General features: G+C 40.0%; 2 protein-coding genes across 4 annotated transcripts in view; one reads left to right on the top strand and one right to left on the bottom strand.

Annotated features, from left to right (window-relative positions):
* LOC118411226 (haloacid dehalogenase-like hydrolase domain-containing protein 2) overlaps positions 1-10,288 on the top strand; it is a 40,983-nt gene extending 30,695 nt beyond the window's left edge. For all 3 annotated transcript variants that reach the window (XM_035813354.1, XM_035813352.1, XM_035813353.1), the window contains one exon: positions 8,156-10,288. In XM_035813354.1, coding sequence (XP_035669247.1) covers positions 8,156-8,257 — 102 coding nt within the window. In that variant the 3' untranslated portion in view covers positions 8,258-10,288. The remainder of the gene's footprint in view (positions 1-8,155) is intronic.
* Positions 10,289-13,690: 3,402 nt separating this feature from the next.
* On the bottom strand, positions 13,691-17,190 carry LOC118411227. Its single transcript, XM_035813355.1, has 2 exons — positions 15,828-17,190; positions 13,691-15,102 (listed from the first exon to the last, which is right to left on the bottom strand). The coding sequence occupies exons 1-2, from the start codon at positions 16,250-16,252 to the stop codon at positions 14,877-14,879; spliced, it is 651 nt and encodes a 216-aa protein (XP_035669248.1). The 5' UTR covers positions 16,253-17,190; the 3' UTR covers positions 13,691-14,876.
* Positions 17,191-18,866: the final 1,676 nt, after the last annotated feature.

The raw sequence follows: 18,866 nt of genomic DNA, 5'->3' as shown, positions 1-18,866 counted from the left end.
CAAACTGGTAGGTTCTTGATCAAACTGGTAGGTACTAGTCCAAACTGGTAGGTACTGTAGGTAGTTATGTACACTCATTCCTTTTATTGAGTTTCAGCTGAATTGTTGTTGGTTGTTCATATTTGAGTCATGCAATTATTGAGAAGAGACTATTTGCCAACTGTCAGTCTGTTAATCTGTTACATGCATGAAAATGATGACTTGGATGCAAATTTTGATATCAAATCAATCTGAATGCAATAGTATACATATATGGAAATTGTAAGGCTTACCATATTTCTGTATTCATAAATGCCATATAGAATTGTAAAATCAATCACAAATGCATCAGATGTGCAGTAGCTGGTAAGCCCCCACATAATTAAGTCATTTCTACATCAAATGAAAAGACTTGACAAGATGATACTTGGCTTCAGGCAAAGATAATTTTTCATGACTGGTAATGATTTCATTGCGTTTACCCCATGCAAAGACAAAAATGATCAAATACATAACATTCAGTATTTATGAGCTTATTACTCTGCTATTGATTCCATGTGATGTATGCTGGTACTTTTATGTCTTAAGGGCCCAAAATGATGGAAATCAGACATCGGTAACTGATATAAAGCATGAGAATTGCCTGGGGTTTATGTTTTTATATTGTAATTATCTCCTTTGTTTAAGAATTTATGGTTCATATTCTGTGAGTAAACTTTACTGTTGTGTAGTAATGCAGTATTAACGCTAGTTCACCTTTATCCACGTGTTAACCTATATCCGTTGTATTTAGAACAGTGCGTTTAGGATTATCTATTTGACTGATTGTATTTTCAACCTGCAATATTTTAGAAAAATTACAGGTTGAAAATACAATCCGTCGACTTGACATTCCTAAATACCCTGTTTTTAAAAACAACGGATATAGGTTACCTCGCGGATAAAGGTGAACCAGCATTATATTTACTTTTGCTTGTTCAGAAATGTATATAATATATTATATTTTCTCCTTTGACTTGAAATTGCTGTCCTGTAATATGGGTATATGCTTTTGATTTGATATTACCACTGACAGAAATTTATGGAAATTTGCCTCTGTGAGCTAACATGGCATAGATCTGAAAAAGGCATTTGACACCGTGGATCAGAATGTCTTACTACAGAAACTGTCCTGGGTTGGTGTACATGGGGTTGAGCATCACTGGTTCACTGATTACTTAGCTGGAAGAGAACAAACTGTTAGTCTAAATGGATGTGAATCCGACTTCCTACCAGTTACATTAGGGGTACCCCAGGGCTCTATTCTGGGCCCCCTACTGTTCATTCTGTACATAAACGACTTACCTTCATCAGTCTCTACTGTATGTAAAGTATGTCTGTATGCAGATGATACTGCTATTTTCTGTTCCAGCAAGGACGCTAGAGTCATAGAGAACACCTTAAACTCTGAACTAGCAAACCTTGCCACATGGCTACATTCAAATCGTCTTACACTGAATGTCGCTAAGACTAAGTGGATTCTATTCGGTAGTAGTGGGAAGCTAAGAGCAGTACCTCCACTTAGACTCCAAATTGATCAGGAAACAGTTGAACAAGTGTACCAATTCAAATACCTAGGTGTTCTCCTTGACTGCAATATCTCATGGAACGAACACATTGATATGGTATGTTCCAAGGTATCACAGAGAATAGGTTTGCTAAGACGCTTAAGATCATGTCTCACTGTCAACATTGCAAGTATGTTATACAGATGCATGATTCTACCACTACTTGAGTATTGCGACATTGTTTGGGAAAATTGTAACATCACCAAGCAGCGACAACTTCAGGTTCTTCAAAATCGAGCTGCCAGGGTCATCCTACAAATGAAGCGACGATCCAGTGTCCAAGACCTACACAGCAGACTCAACTGGAAGTATCTCACGCAGCGGAGAAAGGAACACATGTGTGTGATGGTGTTTAAATGTATTAACGGGCTTGTCCCGACATACTTGGATGCCACCTTTGTACACAACCACCTGTTACACAGCCATAACACCAGACAAGCCTCTTTGCTTCATAAACCCAATTACACAAACACAGCTGGCCACCGCACATTTGCATACAGAGGAGCAACATATTACAATACCCTTTCGGCAGACATTAGACATGCACCAACTCTACGGCAGTTTAAAGCTGCCCTAAGACACACTCCTCCGCACATGGACCTCTGACCTCCACCGTTGACGTTTTTTGTTGACCTTGACAACTGTTCTTGGTAAAGACGCTTCGGTTTATTTGTATATATTGTTTGTTGTCCTCTGGTTGTCTTACTGAATGTAACACGTTTCGTTTTTGTTATTTATGTAGTGGGCCCCCTTGGAAATCAACTTCAAACAAGTTGAAGGGGCTACCCACATGTTTTGAGATGAATAAATAAATAAATAAAAAAAAACATGGCCATTGAAAATATGGAATATGTATGTACATTGTAATGGCTTCTCTGGTTCAGAAATTCATTTCCTTCTTAAATATTGCTGTATGTGTGGAAAGTTAAGTGAGTCCTAGTAGTAGTGCTTTGGAAGGGGCTCGGGGCAATGATGTTAAGTTGGAGGGTAACGTTCTCAGGAAAGCCATGTACGTACATATGGATTGGAGTGCTTCATAGTTTTTGTTACAGAAATGTGTTTTTATCAAGGTATGAGAATTGCATGTATTTTGGGTTGTCAGTGAGGTGCAGGAATCATATAGCTTCTAGTTTGCAAAAAGAATGGGACTTTCAGTATTAATTAGCTATAGGATAGAACTCCAATCATTTACTACAATTGTGCTTTAATTAATTACATTAATTATGCAAATTAGGGACTTATTTGCATAATTGGTATCTGCTAGTTTTCAACCTGTCACAAACTACACATGTTACATGCATTTGAGTCCTATAATGGCAAACACAGTAAATATAGATTTTTCTCATTAAGTATGCAAATTTAGTCCAAGATTCCATACTTGGCACATTATGTATATATATATGTATATATATGGCCTCTTATGGTCAATATTGACCATGGTAAAATCCTAATTGATATCAGCCCTACAGCGTCGACTGGCTAAACAGTCCTATATGAGAATGACAGTCTCTGCCACATGGGGTACATCTGTCAGCTTGCTCAGGTCTGTTGCAGAGCTGTACATAATGTTCATTCGGTACATCTCTGCCAAAGGTACTTGCCTTCTACATATTATGTAAATCTGCATTTCCTATGTTCCATTATGCTCCTTGGAAGATTTTGACAAAAGTGCACCTGCAGTACCAGAACAAGCTGCTAGTGGGCCCAAACATACACCAGGACAAAAGATTTAAAAAAGGACAGTTTTGTTGCAGTACCTAGGTCACATACTAGGGCCCAAAATTGACCTTGTCTTCCCAACACATCATCAGATATCATCGAAATCCATGGAGAAACTGCAAAATCCAGACACGCAGACAAACAGACTGACACACCAAAAACTAGAGTTCAGTGACCTCATGTCTCCATGAAATACTAGACTTTATGCAAATTACTGCTCACTTGCATGATTTATGCAGTACCATATGGCAGACAAACACACACATGTACACACACACACACACACACACACACACACACACAAAGGCTTAGGTGAAAATATAACAATGATTATAACTTATGTGACATGGCGTCATTCAGAGCTTTGAATTGAAAGGACTGACTTTTGTCAAAATCTATCATATGTTTGAAAGTACAGCAAAATTTTGTTGTTTTGCATATGAACTTGTTTATATCAATGGTTTTAATCTATGATAAAGTTTATGCTATGATGAAATGTGACACAAAAAAGCATGTACCCTTTTCTGTGGGAAATGAAAGGGGTGGGTGGGTTGGTCTACTAGGGTGCCACTACCCAAAAGGAAGGTTCAGTACCGGGTGGCAGTACCGGACGGCAGTACAAAAATCCAGACACACAGACAGACACACCAAAAACAATTTTCATGGAGATAATAAAACAACTAAGAATATTTCAAGATTTGCTGTACTACATGTTTCTAACCAGTGCTAAGGGACCCCCAAGAACTCTTCTCAATACTTATGCTGTCCTTCAATTCAACCTTGTTCAGTTTGCCAATATTTTAGTTATTCATAGAAATTTTGCTTGGTGTAAATTCACTTTAGGTTGCTGAGAAGGCAAGAATAGAGGTCATGTAATTGCTTTATGGAATGCACCTATTGGCACAAGATTATATCTCCAGGTTTCTTGCTACTAGACAAATGCACTTAGTTATAGTGAACTCTCAACTTCCAATTTTGATGTAATGGCATTCTTTTCATCTGGTAAGTAGACCAAAGCATTGCAGGCATATTTTCTATTTGCCTAAAAGCTTTTGCTATATAGTTTTAAGCCGTAAAATTGTTCAAAGCTTGAAGGTCGTAGTTAGGCGTTAAATCCACATTTCAATAACACCCTAATCGTTAGTTGAGGTAATGCAAGAAGTGGGTCTCCTTCGTCCCCTTTACTTTTTGAGCCGTGACAGGGCTTGGAATCGAAAAGATCATTCTGTTGGAAAATGAAAGGTCAGGAATACATCATTGTCTCCAGAACACCATGTTGCCTTTGCCAGGTTCTAATCTTTCGTACTTTGTGTATTCCACGGTTTGGTGAAAGGCTTATTTTGGCCTGACCTTGATGGATGATAAACACAGGAAACTTGACATTGTAAAAGTTAGTCTGCCTGACTGTGCATCGGTAACTTTCCGCATGAATGCCGTAACGGTTTCTGAATCATAAATCAAAAGCTCTAGACTCAATGCAATGGTGGGAACTTCACTTTGGTTATTAATTCTGGTTCATGTTTAGTAAGCTTTTGACGGACAAGCCACTGTAAATCCATTTAGCATTGCAGTACTGGGGAAGGGGTTCCATTTTAATGATGGGAACAAACATCACTGTCTCAAAATCAAAGTCACATTTTGAGTGATCAAATGATTGCAATGATGAAATCCTGGCGGTTGAATAGTGACCACAATGTTGCTACAGTTACTCTCCAAGCAGAGGTTAGGCTCCGGCTGTTGTTTTAACGTTTTTTAGTCGTTTTTATCGGGCTTTCTATTTTGTCATTTTTCTTGAAGTACGCCAGCCAAACCTTTAGGTTTATGTTAGGTTTTGACACAGCAAGATATAAAAAAAAATAGAAAGCCCAATAAAAACGACTACAAAAAACGTTAAAAAAACAGCCGGAGCCTAACCTCTGCTTGGAGAGTAGCTACAGTATTCTTTCTGTGGTACAATGATTGTAACAATTCATTACAATACAGCTCATTCTCTTCTTCCTTTTACCTCCCCAACTTAAGTCATGTACCCTACATTTACATATTGGGTGGAGTGGGGAAAATCGACTGTCAAGTTCCTTTCCCAAGGACAAAAGGGCTTGATGTCAGGAATGTCAGGATTCAAACCCATGACCTCATGTTGGTTGGCCTTAGCCACTTTGCTGTTTAATGCCACTGGAATGATTTAGCTACAAAGTCAAAGATTAATGTCATAGTGGTTAACGCCCTCACAATAGAAACATAGAACAAAAACAAGGTGGGAAAATGATGCATGGAAATTTATTTTCCTAAATGAACAACATTGAAATTGCCCACTTCCCAGAGTGTAAATTATACGTCAGGGGGCTGTTGTGTCATGATTGTATAACATTACTCAATAGTCTTGCAGGTGACTATGCACTGCTGCTATTCCCTACTGGCTTGAACATACTGGGGTACATCCTGTTTGCTTGGAACACAAAGGCTACAAATTGGGATGAAAATTGAAAGCATTTTCTCAGTGAATTGGGAATAGATGTTCATTGTACCATATCTTATCTCCAATCAGAAGTTTTCAGGGAGAGACGTGTTGATGGAATCGTCCTTGACAGGTCCAAATTCCACCTTGCAAATGTAAATGCCATGAAATCATCAGAACTGGTGTTCAATACTCCCTTGGATTGAGGTGACATTTGGAGCTCTTATCAGTTCTGACCCCACCTTTATGTCAGAGAGTCTGATCTATACACCATGATGAGTTTATATCTGACCTGTAAATGTCGACAATAAGAAGAAATTTTCTGCAGGAATAAAGTGCTTTGTGTTTATGATCCATGATAATTGCTTCCCATACTTGCTGTCGGTCAGATCTCCAGTGAATGAACTTTCAGACATATTTATCATCGTCGTAAAGATAAGATTTGCTGGTGCATTGGGAAGAGGGAACTGTATATCATATAGTTTGCCTGCCTGCGTATAGTTTAATATGGTGATAATGCCTTCTGGCATATGTTATGCACAACATTTGATTTGTATGAGTTGTAAGTTGCATTCTCTTTATATTGAGAAACATGTAGTGATTGTGATAATGTTTGGTGTCATATGTAACAGTTGATTTATATGTCTTTGTGGGTTTCCATCTCTCTTAATGTCAGGGTACAGACTCCGATCTGGTAGAATCGGCGATTCTACCCGTAGAGATGGCGATCGGGATTTCTGTCGGTAGAAACTCCGTTCGGGATCTCTGCCGGTAGAAAACCTGGATCTGAGTTTCGACAGAAATCCCGATCGCCATCTCTACTGGTAGAATCGCTGATTCTGTCGGTAGAGATGCTGATCGGAGTTTCTGTCGTCAGAGACTCTGATTGGGATTTATGCCACCACAATCACCGATTCTACTGTTGGAAATCCCGATCTGGTCCTTCAATGTTTGCAAAAACATTTTGCACTAAGTAGGTCTTGACATAAGACCTCCAAATGATTACACTTTTGGCCCCCTAGCAACATGGCACGTTGCAACAGAGCTTTTGATTTTGATATCTCGTGTTGTAAACAAGCTATGGTCACAAGTTTGGAGAAACAAAAAACGACACAAACTTGTTCCACAGCTATCAAGCTGGAAGCTGGAGGTCCCATTTTTGAGGAGGACCATATTAAAGAACCAACCACCATTGTTTAAAGTTAAAAAAATTAAAGATGAGGCATCATTCCCTGTGTGAGTGGATAAAACCTCACAGTATGGTCTTGCTCAGCATTTTGTAATTACTGTACAAAACTGTTGTGTTACACCTAAAGACATTTTACCAGTAATGCAAAAGAATATTTAACTTTACATATATTATAATCAAGAATATTCACATGGTAGAGGCAACTATCCAACAAAGACCATCTTCTATCCTGCCATTCTTCTGGGGCAGGAAGTAATTTTTCCAAGCTTAAACTTCACATAGCAATGCCCCTATCAGCCATCATCATTACATAGATGCAGTTACACTCATGATCTGGTAATTACTGTTCGTTTCTAGGGGCTTCTCTAAAGATTAGAAAACATGTCGTTGGACGGTCTCCAAGGTAACCCTGCTCTCCCTCTGAATCCTGATCGTGTCTTTCGTACATCACTGCTCTCATTTGCATAATTGATTGCACAAAGGCAGCCTAGTTCCCAGCCCTGAATTTTTGAAAAGTTGCGGTTATTCAACCATTCCAAAGCATCTGTCAGCGCTGTTCAGGCATATGATACATTTTGTTCTTAAACAAGCTTATCCAAAAGGGAAAATAGATTGAATTTATTGCATTGCTTTTGTCTCAAAGTCTGTGCCGTATTATATGTTGTACTCCGTGATATTGAGTGTTATTGTATGGTGCTAAGAAAATACCACCAATAATTGGCATGTATTTTTCCTAGAACTAGGTAGAGTGAAATTCATTGCCACAAAGTGCAGTAGGGGTATACTCAGCTCAGCTAGACGTGCAAAGTTTAGATGTGACAGGGTGTTCTGTGTAATATAGCTGCTGCCGCCCATGTGCCTGCAAAGCTGATGTGTTATGCAGAAGGGCAGTCATATACTGGCTATATACAGATACAGAATCAGTCTGAGTGCTCCTTCGTGGCAGTCCACATCAAATGGTACCAGGTTTGGTTTTGTAATAGCCACATGCGCATAGACAATATTGTGGGTAAGTTTTGTTTCGGTTTATGAGCACTTTACATGTTAGTCTCTACCAGGCTCCTTCAGTCTCTAGTCACATAAGTAATTGAAACACTCATTTTAAAGCTCACGCATTAAGTGGCCAGTAGCAAAAATGCAAACATTAAAAGCCATAGGAACATTTCAATACTGCAGTACTCTAATTCTGTACTGTTGTTTTTGCAGGTAAATACAGACCAGGAGATGAAGAGAAGATCAACCCCCCTCCCACCACAGTGTGTGACAGTTTCTCAGAGGCGGTATACTACATTTGCAACAAAATACTAAAAACTTGAAAATATAATAAATCTGAAAACATGTGTGTTGCATGTCGTTTGAAAACCTTTCCAACCACACCGAGTTAAATGTCAAATTGCCAGAAAGCCATATGAAGTGATGATATCTCTTTACATAAATATGTGGGTGCATGTGTTAAAGTATTATTTCATATGATGTGAAAAGATATTGTATTAGTAGTCCACTGTGTGACCTAGAGATATTGTATTACTCTGCAAAATTTTGAATCTTAAATGGCGGTGATTTTATTTTAGTGGCAACAACAAATATTATAAGCAATAGTTATGTAATCCCATTGACAATAAAAAGGGTTTCCCTTATATAATGGGGCAAGTTATCATATTAGTCTAGATGATTAAGATTGTAAATGACAACCTTAGCGCTTTTACCTTATTGGTGTCAAGTTGTGTTTAGGAAAGTTGTGCCTTGAGGGCATGTCATTCTTTGAAGATATCGATGGAATAAATAATGATAACACACACACAGAATTAAAATTACAGAGTCAATGGAAATAGAAGTTTGCATGAGGAGATTTGTAGATGAAAATATTGTGTATAGACGAAACATGTCCCGTGCATGATTAAACTGTGTGTGGTGTCGTGCATGGACACACGTACACACACTAATACAGTACATGTACACACAAGCACGAAGCCCCGTGATTAAAGATGTACAGTCCTGTTGTACCCTTCATTTAGCTGACTCTTATCCTATGGATATAGAAACGCATACATTTTGTAATCATTGGAATCTTATTTTGTAGTCATTAACATCTTATCTAATCTGATTCACAGTCTAGAAAATTCGAAGTGGCAGCCATAACATATCTAATCTGGTAAGGTGGCATCTAATCATTTCCAAGGGATGTCTAGGGCCTGGAGAAATTACATTGCAATAATTAGGTGTCAGACGGAATATTACAGTTGTTGAAGTTATCAGACATGATGTAGCGATATGTTAGCTTTTAAGATATTCCATTAAAGATTGGGTATAAATCATTCCAGACAATTTCTATGGAATTCTTCCTGCTGTTAGCCCTTGCAAAATGCAAGAATTGTTGTCTGGCATATTTACCGCGTACTGACGCAGCATTGATGATATTGTTACACTTGCTGCTGATGAGACGAATTCATTTGGTGGATATATTACGTTCTTAATGCAAGTCATGTTCGTGGCTTATGTTCCGTTATGACCTCAGAATCCTCTCCCAGGTTACGGATAGCGTCTTTATACCTACATTTTGTTGGTAATTTGCACGAACGTGCTGGCAAAATGGAAGAGCTGGAGGCGTGCAGTAGATAGAAATGTTAGAGACATTGCAATCCCTCCGAATATGCGACCACAATGCTGGGTGTATAAGAGCTACGATAGAATCAAATTGAAATAGTGAAAAATGTTGGGGCATTGACCGAACTTCCATTTATTTAATACATCTCTTTCCTATCTGCCATGAAAGATGTAACGTAAAATGGACAAAATGTCCATTAAGATGAAAGAGCGATCTATTTGAAACTGCTATGTAAAGGCTTCGATAGATGCCGTGCGTTAAGAATGATACATGGATAACGTTACGGCCAGTGGCCGAATTTTCAGTTATTTTGAACCTTTCATGATTCACTGTTAATGTTACAAAAGCAATCATGTAAAATATCTATAGATGATAAAACTATTTGTTACCTTCGCATAGAAGAAACGATAGAGGCTATACGTTAGGAATAAAACATGGAAAACTTAAGGGCATTGATATTTCTTCTGAACTTTTTGTTAACATACCATACCAAGAAAATAAATGTAAAAGAAAAATGTCCATACGTGATAAAAATCCAGTCTGTTTCTATTCTGCAGTTAGAACGTTACAATAGCATAGTATGCATTGCACAACAAAGTTGCGCATTTTAAAAACCGCAGCATTTATTTACGGGTGTCTCCCTTTTCTGCTGTTTGGAGTAGTCCGTACATGCATGTATGTAACAGTGTCGGCAATACCAAGGCAAAAAGAGACCATACAAGGCAATAAAACAATAACTTTGTTTATTGTCTATACTTATACCGTCTTCCCATTTTCTTAGTCCATTCTGAGTAAGCCATACATAAGTAACCGTACTTATTAGAACAGTTGTAGTATTAGCACCAAGCTTAAGACTAGTAGAGAGAAAACAAAGCCAGCAGACAATAGTCTTTGTTTGTTAGCTGGGTCAGAACAGCCATACTTCTATCACCAAAGCTAGTAAAGAATACACAAAGGCAGAAAAACAAGTCTTTGTTACTCAACTGAGTCAAAACAGTATTTTCATCAACAACGGCAACGCTAGTACAAAATACACAAAAACAATAGTGTTTATTAGCTCTATTTGTACCGTCTACCAATGGGCTTGCTTTGCTTCTGTTCTAAGTAGCTAGCCACACGTGAAATAGCAACCATATCATCAGAACAGAGATGGGTAGAGAGAGAACACAATGCCAGGAAACAATAGCCTTTGTTATCAGCTGGATTGTACCGTCTATTTATGGTGTATATTTACTCTTGTTCTCAGCAATCTACACAAATGTATGTGTCAGAAAAATATATTACTACGACCAAGGGTAGCCTAGAATACACCATGCAAAGCCAAAAAATAATAACCTTTGTCAATTGTTCTTGCCATCTATCCATGGTTTTTCCTTGTTCTAAGTATATGTAATCCAACCCTTACCGCACGTGTTAGAACAGTTGTATTTTCAGGACCAAGGAAAGGGGAGAGCGTTTTCTGAGACTGTGTTTCAAACCAAAGTAATTGTTCTCGCTCTTTCGTCTCTGGCTCTACAAAATAACGATGCCAAAGCTTCTGTTTGCGTCTAACCATTTACTTGGAGTGTATGGATTGAACACATCTAATATGCAATGCAAAGTTATTGTATGGAGTAGATGCATTTGTAAGAGATGTCTTAAATATAAGAACTGATTTCATTACAAAACACTGTCAAATAAAGAAAGTTCTTGCCTTTTTATCATTTGAAACGGTCCCTTTAGATTATCACGTCGCCCATCCATTTGCAACAATCCCCAAACACAATGCATCAGACTTCATACCGCCCTCGCCTCTTTGGCACAAGGATTGTAGATCAAATATTGAGATTGCTTTCAAATTGCATAATTTTTCACACTGGATGGATGTCTTCTCGCGATGGCTCTCCCTTTCCTCCGCCCTTTTAAGTGTGAACTGAAGAGAGCCGATACATTCAACCCACGTTCCCCCAACTCACTCAGACACCGCCAGCTTTTGATATCTTCAATTATTGAGTTCAGATCCACTTCGATGGACAAAAGCAGTTATTTCATGCGGGAGTCCGTGCCTGGTAAATGGCACTCCCTAAGTTTGCCCAAGTCATTTGAAGGTGTCTCTCGGACACCGGTGCATTTGTACACGCCGTAAAATGCTATCGATCTGCACTTTGAGGATTTTATTTCCCTCTGCGATATGTTAACTTCGACGGAAATCTCGCATTCCACTCAACACGGCAGTATTCTGATACGGCTATCAGTTCTTTTTTTTGCCACAGAAAGCCAGTGGTTGTTGCACTGCACATGAGATGCTACCTCATACTTGATTTAGTTCTAGCAATATCATACAGCTGAATTCAACTTCTACATGTAGTACGTACCAAATGTTATATATTTCGTATCTATTCATGTCTTTATTTAATCTTCGAAACATCTTGATAGCCTTTTCGACAGTAATATTGGTACTGATTTACAATGGGGTCCGGAAAACGTACAGAAAATCGGTACATAAGTTACATAACAGAAATCAAACGCATGTACAGAAATTGTTATTTTAAAGGAATAAGTATAGGTATAACAAAAATTTACAAATAACTTAACAAAAAGATTTATAGTTTTAATTATACAAAACAAATCGTCACTTCGGAATCGTAATCATACTCTAATCTGTTAATGTAATCTGTCGATTGAAAGATACAGATGGGACTATACTAGTTCTTTTTTTTGAGTGCTGACAAGTCGTCCTATTTCTTATGTAGTCTGTCTCCCCCACATAATCAATCAGTCGAAACCAGCCACTGCAATTTTGGAGAAATTCATCACGTTCTCCAAATATCACAGCTACAGAGTCAGAAGTCAAGCGTGTCGAATTTTAGCGCCATATGTCTCCATATATTTCCTATGTCACTGTTTGGAAAACACCACCTTCACTTTTGTCTGTTCCGTAGTCCAGTAAACTGCCATATGCTCAAAATGTTGCCATTTTGGAGAGTTTCCAAGTCCGGACTATTACCTAAATATCGCCGATCTACTTATGATTTGCATGGAAATACGTTCTTACGCCCCTTTGATATCAGTATTAATGGACTCTGGTTCAGTTCTGTAATTCGCATAGCTTATATATCGTATAGAGGCAGGTGTTGAAATCGTTCGTACTCAAATGGAGAATCTCAATCTTCAATTTTCTGTCTTAACAATGATTTTGTTTTGAATGTGCTTCAAAACAAAATCGTTTTAGCTGATTCGTCAACAGAGACAGATGTTACAGACGGTGAACAGACGAGCTGTATTGAACTTGTGAATTCCATGCTGACTCTTAAGGGCAAGGTTATTGCCGGACAAGCACGTCTTAGGCTGTTTGAAATTTTGCACACCCAGCGTTCTGATGTGATTTACAGTGCATAGCTCTCATCTGCAACTTACCACGCCGGCGCTTATATCAAACACAATGTAATTGAAAAACTTTGAATTTGTCTACGCGTGTTGTAAGAATAGAGAAAGGAACTCTGTAGCTATGGATTCGACATAGCATATTTTCTCTCCTTTTATTTTAGTTATCTGACATAATATAATAAGTCCATATTGGTTTTCCTGGGAAAAGAACCTTGATATGGAATAACATTGCATTACAACAAATGACCATAGTGAGGTCAAAGATCGGCTAAAATAGAAGAACTCTCATATGTAGGTGTAAATCTTAAGTAGCTAATAATGCAAAGAAGCTAGCAGTATACAGTAGTAAAACAGTAATATGTGTTCGCCCAGGCATAAAATCAAAATATGAGTGAATCAACTTATGAATTGGTTCAACACGGAGAAACAAATACTAACACTGGCGTAATACGTCACAATCCTTAATTGCTACTTTTTTGTTTGTGAGACATCTAAACTGTAGAAAATGTAGCATTTTTAAGTTTGAAGGGTTTCTGCAGAAAATAGCCTGTGTCGTATCATCTATCGTCTTGTAAATATCTTTAATTTTTTTTACCAATAACACACAGTTTGAATATACGTTATACAGACAGGAAATCGTTTATATTTCAATGCGTTCATTTGATAGAATTCTGTGAATGAGTCTTTTCTGATGGGCAGTGGAAGTTGCGATACATCGAGTTCGAAACATGCCAGCCAATAGTGGAGCCAATGCCCGTAAAATCCTGGCCTAAACAATTTGATATAGTTTATTTGCAATGTAAACTCTTCGAGTACAACTAAAGCCTCTGCCGTTATACAAAGAGAACATTGTTCGAATTTCTAAACAATGGAGCAAGTTGAAGTTTCTCAAAAGACAATTTAACAGTTTCTAATGAAATGCAAGAATTCATCTTACTTGCTTCAGGCAAACGAAGTCTATTCAAAGCAATCTTTTACAGTCATTATGGGGAAAAGTTGGCGTGATGCACACCATATCGTAGGCTTTTAGGTCAGCAAAGTACGATGGTACAATATAGATACTATTATACACGGTTTAACGCAGAAGGTTATAACATCTATACGACGACATGAATATAGTGTTTTTTATATACATATAATATTCGCAGTGGCCATATACAAGTATGCATTTTTATATACCTCTGCTTAATAGTAAAAACACGTTATTTTAGTACCCACACATGTAGCTTACTTCTATTCTACAGCGTTTGTGGTAAACTGTCTCGTGCAGTCACTCAAGTTGGTTTTCTCTTTTTCCTACACTACGCGCAATGGCAATGAAAGGGTTATTGCGCAGGGCAATGCGGTGCTATTTTCAAACATCAACTTGTGGGCTGATGACTTGCTGTTTTAGGCGGCTGTTAACATCTCATCTTGCGTGGCTGATAGGGTAGGAAATAGTTTACGAAGTCGCGATGCAAGGGCTGATCGTATAACTTGCGGGGAATTAATAGAAAGGGCATTTCCTTTAGCTCGTAAGCGTATAAATGCGGAGGGATGGGACCACCTAACAACACTGGTTATGGCACCAGATGGAACATCACTAGGTCTAGTCATAAATTAAACCGAGAAACATGTGTACATCTGAACACTTTGGCCTCTACGTAACCCCATTAACGCAAGCGTAACTGGGGAATGACAACAATTCCAGTCCTGTCCAAGTTCTTATTGCTGAATTACTCCTTCTAGGGCTATTGCAGCCGCAAATTGCCGTATTCACGATTACATAGAAGTCTTAGTTTTGCATTGGAACAAAGATTGGGACTAGTCTAATGTCCACGACGTCTCCAGTGTTTTTCAGGAAATGTGCAATTGTCTGTCTCACTTCAGCGGTTCCGACGGTCACTTCTGAACAGTCTGAGGGAGAGATTCGGACATGGAGAGATTCTTTCTGACGTTCTGTCATCTGCGTGTCCTTCATGCCTGTACAATTTCATTATACGCCGGGGGTGGGGCTGACTCTGGGGTCGTCTCTTCTGACGGCAGGGGCATGTCTTCGCTCTCGGGGCTCGTCGTTATTGTCGAGGGGGACGGCTTCAAAAGGGCCCGAGACTGTTCGGCGCGTGCCTGGCGATCTTTGTTGCCGAGTCTATTGGCAGACAACGTTTCGTACGTCCGCTTCGCTTTTACAGGGTTGGGAGACCTGGAAGGGAAGGGAAATGGCGGGAAGTTATCAATGTCAAATTTACGCCTGGAGCCTTCTGAAAAGCAAACCGTGATTATAGTCTGACCTCCTGCTTGGAGACTCGCACGGCGCTATCTGCAGTTTGCGGAACTAATTATACCGGAAATCATTCTGCAATGCCGCGCAGGATGGACGGAGTGGCTAGAATACTAAGCGATGTACTTCATTCCGTCTTAACGACCAGGAGACCACAGCAGTTGATTTGGTTTAACGATCGGTTCCAACCCCACGGTCGGAGACATTGGTGATTGCCGAATAACGCTTCCTTGAAAGCCTTGTCCCGACCGAAATTTGAATGATTTCTGCGTGGGTTGAATTAAACTCTGGCTCGCAAATTATCGGCGACAATTAGCCGTCCCTAAATTGGGTGGCTCCCATTGAGCGCTTGTGTCCGCATGGACCGATACTGTTGTTGCGCAATAATGTGTTTAACGCGCGGATGCGTAGCGGTTTCCCCATGTCTCTACACGGTTCTCATTGTAAGGATTGTAAGGATTCCTCTAGCTTCGAGCTGACCGCTATCTACCTTTGTTTCTGGCCTATTGAACACCTTCATTGTTATTCAACAGACACCGGTTCCTCGAAAATCAAATAGACCGAGTTTTAAGCCAATTTTCTAATATCTACAAGCCTAGCTTTCGCTATTTTTGCCCCCAAAGTTGATTTTCAAAACACTTTCCTACCTTCCCTCTCTTTCCTCTTCTTCTTTTCTCTTCCTCGCTCTTCTGGCCACGATGTACACCTTGAGGAGCCACACCCCTATCATCACAAGCACGAAAAGTCCGAACGAGAACAGGACCGCCCCCAGAGCCCTGTCTTCCAGCTTCAGTCCCCTTCCTAAACCCAAGACAATACAGATCACCCCAACTGCTGTAAACACCATCAGGTGGACCTTCTTCTCGTAAGGGAACCACCAAGATTTGTTTTCGGCGGGTGGTGCTCTGGCAGACCGCTCGCGTATAGTGTCACGACTGCGCTTCTCCTTCTCGGCGGCGGCCTTGGGGTCCTTCTTATCCTTCCCTTTCCCATCCTTGTCCCTGCCCGAGCGCGGCGACCCTCCCTGCCGAGTGGTCTGGGGGATCTTGATGTGGTAGTAGTACCCAGGCATGGTGAGGGAAGGATTGCGGCATCCAAAATGCCGGGAAGGAGCTTCCTGTCTTTGAGTTGTTGCACGTCTGTTGGAATCTCCTGCCGGTACTGTCTACCTCACGGCCAACTCTGACCTGTCGGAGGCAGAGAGGGGATTTCTGTCTGTGCCGACGCACTACCTCAACTGGCAACAATCATTAAGTAGGAAGTCCGGTTCGAGGGCGAAGCTATCACGTCTATTGGGTCTAGCAGTTAAGTAAAAACGGAGTCATCCTAAATGACGAAGCGACATAATGACGACTTTACACGAGGATGCTCGTAACGAAATCTGGAGGAGGCAAGTGCTGCGTTCGACCTTCGCCAAGGTTGGTTGTGGGGTCAGGAAATTTCGCCATCTTTCCGGCATCAAGTGCGTCGTTTACGCTCTGTCTTCTGGTGTAATGGAGGGGGACCGTTCTGTAATGTCTCACGGTCCGTCCGAAAATGTTCTACCGCGGCTTTAAAAGCGGCCATCTTTCAAGATGGCTGCCAAACTGTCGTCTAACGCCGTTTATCTTGTCTGCGCCCTGGCTACTAATCAGAACATAATCCGCCAAGCAGATTCTTTCATTAAAACCGATCATACGTCATGCCACAGGTAATGAGGCGGAGCCAAAGCATTTGATTGAATTTAGAGTACCAACTGCATACATCAATTCATGCAATTGCAGACTTTATTTCTTCTTTTTTTTCAAATACTTTCGAAATTTTGATGACCGTTACGACCGTTACATGCATGTCGTGTTTGAATCCGTATTAGCGGGGAGGTAGGCCCCCAGATGGGGTGCTGATTGTCAGGATTAAAGCGCCAGCGGGTAAGCATCATCTACTGCTTTAAACTTACATTTTAAGTTCGCGGCACGTTTGTCGAGCATTGCCCGCAGCATCGGTTATAATCTCATCACAAATGCGCCGTCAGCTATCAATTACACGGTATTATTTCGCGATTAAAACGTCGGTTTTTAGAATAATCAAAGACGCGCAGCGATTGTGATGTAAAAGAAGGGAGATGGCCAAATCAACTACTCCGAACGCATGTCAGAGGAAAAAGTGACCTCATCATTTGTGGCAGAAAGGTCAGCTGCTGCTCTGGAATACGCTATTGGAGAGCCCCATCCCGAAAGGTTGCGCAATGGCCAGGCATTTAAGTTGTAAAACACGCAGTATGCAAGGCGCAATCATGAAATACATCAAGGAAGATGTATACATCAAAAGAATCCGTCTCAAAATCCAACACGTTTCCCAGCGATACGAATTTCTTTGCCGGCTGCCCTTTGTCTTAATCTATTTTCTAAATACTATGCATATGAGGATTACAGCATTATGCCACCTCTCGCCATTTTCAGCATCGTCGCTTAAGATCAAAGCATTTCAATAAAGCTATCCGATCCTATCGTTTCGAGATTGGCATTTTGTCAAGTTCATCTCCCTGTCGTTCGTATTCTTCTTACGTATTCTGCTTAAATACGGCAGTATATACCCTCTATAAACTACTCTTGCCCTACACTGAATGGGTCGATTCTGCCTCTTGTATTACTTGTAAGGGCGTGTGGCACCGAACCATGCATGAAGCCAATGATTTTCATCGGGTTAATATTTAATCGGCTTGTCAGAGCTTAACGCAGGTAAAAGGCCTACCAGACAACCATTTCGGTGCCCTAAAAGTCAAATGGGCCCCTCTGGAAATGGAGGAGTTTGGCGCTCTTTTCGGTCAATAAAACGGACGCCTTACTGGCCGACGGGACGTGACTCTATTTCAAGTTTTTGCTGCTCGTTTGGTGCCCCTCCCCCGCCCCAAATATAAAATTGAAAATGAATGAGATACAAGAGATAGATTTTAAAAAAAACAGGGATAGACATAATTGTTTGAATTTGTTCAAAGTATTTGTAGCAATGCTTAAGAGTTAGGTTAAGGTTACTGAGTCAACCATTAGTATTGAAGCCAAACATTGTGCAAGGTATCGTCGTAGTAAGATATAAATGTATGTAATATATATGACATACATGTATTAAGATGCTTTGCTTTGACAATGTGATGCAAGTCATGCAACGTTTTCATCTGAAGAATGGCTACGATAGTTACCCATTTCTCCAGCAACAACATAAGCAGAAAGTCTGGTCAGAAAATAAATGAAAATTTCAAAACAAGCCACTAGGGGACCGACGTCGACCTTCCGCTTTCAAATACATACCAAATATTATCACAATTCATCCACACCTCCTTGAGTTATGCTGACCAGAAATATCACACATACACGCACGCACGCACACACACGTAATCAATCACACGGACGCTCACACACACACACACACACACACACACACACACACACACACACACACACACACGTACATATACATGCACATCACCTCGTTATGGATTGTTCACGATATAATGAAAAACGCGAAGACTTGTTCACATTTCTTTCTGCTAAAGACTTTGGTACTTTCCGTTCGATAGATAAATCCAACTTCAACATGGGAGGAAATAACCCTTACAGTGTGTACAAGTAAATATATCAAAGAATGTTTATACCTTAGAACCGATAGTGTAAATGGCACCCTAGACTCAACATGTTGACTTATTCATATTT

This window comes from Branchiostoma floridae, chromosome 3 (assembly GCF_000003815.2).
Source record: "Branchiostoma floridae strain S238N-H82 chromosome 3, Bfl_VNyyK, whole genome shotgun sequence".
Taxonomy (NCBI): Eukaryota; Metazoa; Chordata; class Leptocardii; order Amphioxiformes; family Branchiostomatidae; genus Branchiostoma; species Branchiostoma floridae.
The sequence above is the reverse complement of the archived record's forward strand: the minus strand, read 5'-3'. Positions and strand labels throughout refer to the sequence as shown.

Coding starts and splice junctions, on each gene's coding strand:
- LOC118411227 (XM_035813355.1), bottom strand. CDS start 16,252: ATGCCTGGGTACTACTACCACATCAAGATCCCCCAGACCACTCGGCAG. Junction 15,103..15,827: donor GAAGAGGAAAGAGAGGGAAG/GTAGGAAAGTGT, acceptor CTTCCCTTCCAG/GTCTCCCAACCCTGTAAAAG.